Source organism: Lepus europaeus, chromosome 5 (genome assembly GCF_033115175.1).
Source record: "Lepus europaeus isolate LE1 chromosome 5, mLepTim1.pri, whole genome shotgun sequence".
NCBI lineage: Eukaryota > Metazoa > Chordata > Mammalia > Lagomorpha > Leporidae > Lepus > Lepus europaeus.
In genome coordinates this window covers 124,782,207-124,789,849 of record NC_084831.1, presented here as the reverse complement: position 1 = coordinate 124,789,849, position 7,643 = coordinate 124,782,207, and the positions used below count along the sequence as shown (strand labels likewise).

Below are 7,643 nucleotides of genomic sequence, written 5' to 3'. Positions count from 1 at the left end.
TGATACAGTCCCATTTAGGAAGATATAAGTGATTTCAAAATTATACAGGTACATCCTTGAAGAGGTACCAGGTTATTTGATTTTGTTTGTTTATTTTTTGTAGACATTCTCAGATCACATTTGAGAGGCATTGGGGGTGCCTGTGTGTCCTCCTAGCTTAAGAAAATTCTCATCCTACTTAATCCTGTGTGCATCCTAGGCCAGTATCTGATCTGGAATTCTGGAGTGCAATATTACAGATATGCTACTTGGGCTCAAGTCCTAAAAGAGCATGGCCTTGTAATTATTATTTACTTTCATCTTATGGTTAAGTGCTATCCTTACTCTGAATTCATCAAATGGCTGTAATAATCACATATTTTTAAGGATATCACTTTATCCACTCCTAATATCTCTGAATTTGCTTGTGTTTCAAGGACTCTGGCAGAGACTGTAGATCTGGCAGAGACTGTAGACTGTTACTTGTTGGTTTTCTGCAAAAGTCATTTAGGTATAATATCAGTTTGGAGATTGGCCTAAGTTGAAGACTTTAAATTTTTTTCTCTTTCTCTAACAGGTTCATTCAGCCATAGATAACAGATACATGGTTTCTTATAAATATCAATAAATTATATAACAAGTTTTTAAAAATCTCTTTACATCTTCAAACTTTTCTATTTACTCTTTTAGTTGGCTTATAATCCTCAATATTAAAATATTTAGTCTATTTCAGTATTCTTATTTTCCTGAGGGTGATCTGGAAATATCTCTCATCTCGTTATCTTCTACTGTGTTTTTCTTTGTTTTTGTTGACTTTTCAAAAGTTCTTAGATGGCTTATTCCTATATAAACTATATATTCCTATATAAACTATACTATATAGTTTTAGGTACCAATTATTGGAAATTTAACTTATGCTGAATAGTTTGAATAGATTGTTTTATTTAATTCTCCCGATATTCTGAAGTAAATACTATTGTCGTATTATTTGTCAAAGAGAATGAAGTTCGGCAAACTTTTGCTCAAGGCTTCAAAATTAAGTGAAAGAGCTAGAAAATGATTTAGGTAATTTAATTCAATAATCAATGATTTTTTTTTTGACAGGCAGAGTTAGACAGTGAGAGAGAGAGAGACAGAGAGAAAGGTCTTCCTTTTTCCGTTGGTTCACCCCCCAAGTGGCCGCTACTGCCGGCACACTGTGTCGATCCAAAGCCAGGAGCCATGTGTTTCCTACTGGTTTCCCATGTGGGTGCAAGGCCCAAGCACTTGGGCCATTCTCCACTGCACTCCCAGGCCACAGCAGAGAGCTGGACTGGAAGAGTAGCAACCGGGACAGAATCCAGTGCCCCGACCTGGACTAGAACCTGGGATGCCGGCGCTGCAGGTGGAGGATTAGCCTAGTGAGCCACGGTGCCGGCCATAATCAATGATCTTTAAACCCAAACAACACAAGAAAAATAGAGGGCCCAGAGTGTTGGTAATTTGGGTGAATAGGAATACTTTGCTAATGTCACATTTTATTCTAATCTCTCATGCTGGGCCTTAAACACATTTACCAACTGACAGAGACTCAAGGCAGAAAATAAAGATCTGACACCTATTGGCAACTCAGAAACCTTCTGAAAGGCTCCAACACCATGGGTCACAAAGTCTAAGCTAATGAAACTGATCCTTTCCTCCCTTGTGAAACATTTTTTCTTTCTGAAGTTGCTTCAGATTTTCACTGTCATGTAATTCCTTATGGAAAGATGTGAAAAAAAAATTAAGGAAAAAATCCAAGCAATTAACCTCAGGATGCTGCACAGAGGAATCCTGAATTTTGGGGTCCTACTCTTTTTTGTGGGTAGACTGAGCTCCAATGATGCTGCAGTGGGAATTCTAGATGCTTCTCACTCTTCAAAGTATCATCTAGAATTTATTGAGTGTTTTTTTCTGGTGAGTTGTGTGAAGGATTCAGAAGCTGTAGAAGTACTGATTTTTTTTTTTTTCAAATAATTTACCATACACAGGAGACAACAGATAACAGTGCAATATAGCATGGACTGTGTCATTGTATGTAAAAGATTAAAACCATGGTGTGTTGGACAATCAGCTTTTCAGGAAAGAGTGATCTTGACTTTTAGTGCTTGTCAATTGCTGAGATGAAACTTTCTCTACAGCAGATTTCATCTACCAACACAACATTATTGAATACGGAGCTGTTGAATTGAAGAGATATATGCAATATGTTGTGGTGAGTTTGTGCAAATCCAGTTCCAGCACATTACTGAGTATAGGCTTTATATAAGGAATGGCAGTGAGAAACAGGGAAGTGCTAGACAATGAGCTGAGGCATGCAATACTCTAAGAAATAATTTAAAAATTGAAAATATATCTATTCTAGTTTGGTGGCTCAAAAATGCTCCACTTAAGAATGGAAATAATATAAGTGTCCATCAACTGACGAATGGATAAAGAGTGTGGTATGTATACATGATAGAATACTATTCAGTCATTAAAAAGATGAAATCTTGTCATTTTTAACAACATGGATGCAACTGGAGATCATTATGTTAAGGAAAATGAATCAAACACAGAAATACAAGTACTGCACGATCTCATTTATATGTGGGATATAAAATAATTGATCTCATAGAAGCATATAATGATGTTTCCAGAGGCTGGGGAGCATAGGGTGAGATGGTGAGATATGAAAAGATTGTTTAATTTGTAGTAAGCTATAGTTAGATAGGAATAAGAAGCTCTGATGTTCTATTGCACAGTAGGATGACTACATATAATGATAAAGTTCTGTATATTTCTCTTAAAAAAGCTAAAAGAAAGGATCATGAATGTTTTTACCATAAACAAATGTTAAATTTTGAGGTTATAGGTATGTTTACTCTGATTGAACACTATGCAGTATATGCATATATAGAAATGTAACATGATACTCCATAAGTATGTACAGTTTTTTTATGTGTTGGTTAAAATCAAAATGTTAAAGAAAATTCTTCATTTATCCAAGAATGAGAACATAATTTAATCTGAGAGCTATATGTGAAGGTGGGGATGTGCTTCCAGGCACTGAGAATTTAGAATCTGGGTGGGCAAAAATGTATTTGAGGACATCCCAGCTAAGAAGAGAGTTATGAATATAAGCAGAGATTTGACAACTAGTATTGGGATATCCCAAGACCCTGGAGAGGTTGGCCTTTCTGAAGTGGAGGATATGGTGAACTTGGTAGACTGGCTGCATTAGAAGGATCCAAAGGTACAAGGCTTTATCTACCCAGTAGAGGTATATTTTTCAGATCAGAGAAGTGAAATGTAACTAGTTTATTGTAATTCAGAAACAATCAAATTTAAACCCTCCTTTGTCGTTTGAGGCTGTGGAGACAACTAACAGACTCCAGATTAGGTTTCAGTTTTCCCAAGTTCTAGCCAATTCTAGTATTCCTACCTAGATAATTATAAAATCAAGCAATGGCAGATTTGCAAGAGATAAAATCTTGTTTGTGGCCAAATGAGAATCTTCTTAAAACTCAATTTTGATGATACATAAGATCACACAGTACAATAAATACATATGGTACACTACAATATGAAATGCTATGATACCATATAATGCAAATAAATATAATGCTGTACCTATATAACAAATTTACCAATTTTAAGTATGCATTCTGTTGTTTTGACAAATTTATACAGCTGTATCAACACCACCAAATAAAGAACACTTCCTTTACCCCAACAAGTTCTTTGTTTTTGCTGTTTCCCTGTCAGTTCCCTAGCAATTCTGGCAACCATCAGTTTGTTTTCTAGCAGAATTTTCTAAAGAGTCATATAAATAGAAACATACTGTGTTAACTCTTCTTTGTCTGACTTCTTTGACTAAGCATAATAATTTAAAGATTCAGCTGTGTTGCTATTTGTGTTTGTGATTTGTTCCTTTTATTGTTGAGCATTATTTTATTATAAGGATACATAAACATTTGTATTTGGATTGTTTGAGGATTGTGGCTTTTTGAAAGAAAGCCATCAGGAGCATTCACATATATATGACTTTATGGGTACACACATGTTTTCCTTTCTATTATGGAAATACTGAGGAAAAGTTACTTATTCGTGGAATATATTTAACTTTTCCAAAAACTGCCAAATTATTCTCTAAATTGTTCATAACATTTTGTATTCTCACCATCATTGTTTGAGTTCCAATTCCTTCACTTCTTTACCAATGTTAGATGGTGTTAGGCATTTAAATTTTATCCATTCCAATGGTTGTGTAGTGGTGTCTCTGATCTTATTTTACATTTCTTCGATAACTAACATTGAACGTCTTTTTGTGTGACTATTGACTATTTCTGTCTTCTTTTTTGAAATGTCTGTTCAAATGCACTGAATTAAAATAATTATTATATATTCTGGATATAATTTTATGTATATGTATTGTGAATATTTTCTCATGGACTGTGGTTTGCCTTTTCATGTTTCTAACAATGTATTTTGAAGAGCAGAAGCTTGTAATTTAGATAAAGCTCAATTCATGATTTTTTCTTTCATAATTTATTCTTTGTGTTTCTTATCTATGAACCCTTTGCTCATTTTAATGTTTTAAATATTTTATCCACTATTTTGTCTATAGTTTACATTTCATTTTTAATTATTTTTTCTAAAAAAGTTTAAGGTTGATTTTTTTCATATAGATATTCAGTTGTTCCAGTAACATTAAAAGAAAATGCTACCATTGAGATACCTTAGTACTTTATCACCAGAAATGTGTATCTCACCATGTATATGTGAGACTATTTTTGGACTACCCATTTTATTTCATTGTCTGTTCTTGGATTATACTCATTATCTTGATTGCCTCAGTCTTCAAATGAAGTAATATGAGTCCATTAACTTCTTACTTCTTTTTCACAGTTATTTTGGCATCCTTGTTCCTCTGCTTAGCCATATAAATTTTAGAATGTGAATATATTTTGTTATTTATTTAGTACCCTAATCTAGAAATTGAAGAAAATAGAAGACATACTTCAAGGAAAATCCTCACTAAATGTGACGCTAGAGTAGATGTGGCTCCAAACAATGACCCTGGTACAGAAAATGATAAGGTCCTTGAAGTAGACAAAAAAATGGAGACAGAGCCTTTTCTGAATATAAAAAGGATTTATGTTTACTTTTCTTTCAAAAATACAAAATGTAGTATGATTACAAGACACAGAAACAGAAGTCAAGAGGGAGGCAAGTGGGAGATGTGGGAGAAAGATTGATAGTGGAAACACAGATTTAAGAGCAAATAAATAGAGTTAGGAGAGAAAAAAACAGGACCAAAAATTGACCAGAGAACAGTGTATGTGACTGTAATATAGGTAGAAAAAGCTAAGTCATGGGAGGTTAACTAAATGAGTTCTGAGAAGAGAGATATATAATGTGGTGTCATGGAAACCAAGGTCAGAGACTGTTTACATGAGGCAGGGGGTTAGAAGTGTCAAGTGAAGCAGAGGAAGATGGCTTTAGCAATGCATTTCTTTAGTGACATTGCAACAATCTCCTGTGGGTATGAATATGGTGAATGTACCTTGCAAAGATGTATGGGGGTTGGATGGGGAAGTCTATCCAGTAATTCTGCAAATGAACAGAGAACAACTGGATGGTGACTACAGGGAGCCACAGCAGCAGCTGCATGCTCTCCATGCAGGTTATACATGCTGTTTTTTTTCAATCACAGCTCTCTTCCTGACTTCACTCAAAAGTGCTGCTGCAATCTGCACAAAAGATTTGTTTGGTAGGACTTGAGTGATGAATTTCAGGAGAGTGATCCCAGCAGAAGTTGTTTTGTAGTTTTTCTGTTTTGAGGGTATGATGACCTTTGGACCATATTATGCTTTGAAATCAAATTTCTAAGACTATATTTTGAGTGATCATTTCTATACATTCACAACTCATCTGAAATGCTATATAAAAGGTCCTGGGTGACTCTGTCACCAAATCCAGTGAATATGTCTTATTAATTTTTCCTAGAATATTCATATTTTTACATGGTTCTTACTGGTTTCCTGTTCATTAAGAGGGCTTGTTTTAAGTGGTGGATGTCATTGTTGCTTAGAACAGAGTGCACGATTTCTCTTTGCTGTCTTTTTCTCTTCCTAACATTACTATAATTTCTATGAGTTGAGCAGTTGCTCAGGAATCCTCTCCATGAACAGGAAATAGTTTGCTCAACACTCATAATATTTTTAAGTATAAGCCCCAAAGAGGCACAAGTAGATTGCTCTGCTCATGTGAAAGAACTCTACGACATGAATTTGTTGATCACAAAGGAGGAAATCGGCTATCTTTATATCTTGTTTTGTATCCAACTACTAATGGGAATTATTCCCTTGATGATTCCCTTTATTGCTTTCAGACCCTGATATAGCAGAATGCAGGGAAAGAACTTCACAGGAGTGAAAGAGTTCATCTTCTTGGGATTCTCTAGCTTTGGGAAGCATCAACTCACTCTCTTTATGGTTTTCTTAAACATTTACATTTTAACTTTGGCTGGTAACATCATCATCGTGACTATAACCTGCATTGACCGTCACCTCCACACTCCCATGTACTTTTTTCTGAGCATGCTGGCTAGTTCAGAGACTGTGTACACACTGGTTATTGTGCCACGAATGCTTTCCAGTCTCATTTTTCATAACCAGCCCATCTCTTTGGCAGGTTGCGCAACTCAAATGTTCTTTTTTGTCACCTTGGCCACCAACAATTGCTTTCTGCTTACAGCAATGGGCTATGACCGCTTTGTGGCAATTTGCAAGCCCCTGAGGTATACAGTCATCATGAGTAAAGAAACGTGTGCCCAGTTGGTGTGTGGGTCCTTTGGCACTGGTCTGGTTATGGCAGTTCTCCACGTGACAGCAATGTTCAACTTGCCCTTCTGTGGCACAGTGGTGGACCACTTCTTCTGTGACATTTACCCAGTCATGAAGCTTTCTTGCACTGATACCACGGTCAATGAAATAATCAATTATGGTGTAAGTTCATTTGTTATTCTTGTGCCCATAGGCCTGCTATTCATCTCCTATGTCCTCATCATCTCCTCCATTCTTAAAATTGCCTCTGCTGAGGGCAGGAAGAAAACCTTTGCCACATGTGCCTCCCACCTCACAGTGGTCATCGTCCACTATGGCTGTGCCTCCATTTCCTATCTCAAGCCCAAATCAGAAAGCTCAATAGATAAGGACCTTCTTCTCTCTGTGACCTACACCATCATCACTCCCCTGCTGAACCCTGTTGTTTACAGCCTAAGAGTTTCCTTAATTCTTGATGATTGAAAAATGAGTAGCTTTGCAGGGAAGGACCCCTTAATTTATTATCCAACTATATTAGCTCCTTAAATAATATTTGTTTCTATATGTATGCCTTCCTCTTGAGCAATCAATACAAAAACTTCTGTGGTTCCCTAGAGGTTTAGCAGGGAAAGAAACTATTGGTAGCTTTTGTCTGTAACTACGCTTTGATCCAGATATACTTTTTTGAAGAGTCTTTTCTTTTTAACCTGTAAAAGCTTTAAGATTTTTAACTTATATATAAAGCTATAGTGGTGTAGAAATTGATGTGTTAGGAGTTGTTTGTACTAATTCCAGAGTCCGCAGTAAATGTTAAACTCTATTCTTTTCATAAATAAC

The 7,643-nt window shown here is 35.8% G+C and overlaps 1 protein-coding gene across 1 annotated transcript; it reads left to right on the top strand.

Moving 5' to 3' along the window:
* The first annotated feature begins 6,389 nt into the window (after positions 1–6,389).
* LOC133759239 (olfactory receptor 10J5) lies at positions 6,390–7,289 on the top strand. Its single transcript, XM_062190183.1, has one exon. It carries the CDS (start codon positions 6,390–6,392, stop codon positions 7,287–7,289), a length of 900 nt encoding a protein of 299 aa, XP_062046167.1.
* Positions 7,290–7,643: the final 354 nt, after the last annotated feature.

What these genes read in the sequence shown, in the direction of transcription:
- LOC133759239 (XM_062190183.1), top strand. Translation starts at nt 6,390, where the DNA reads ATGCAGGGAAAGAACTTCACAGGAGTGAAAGAGTTCATCTTCTTGGGA.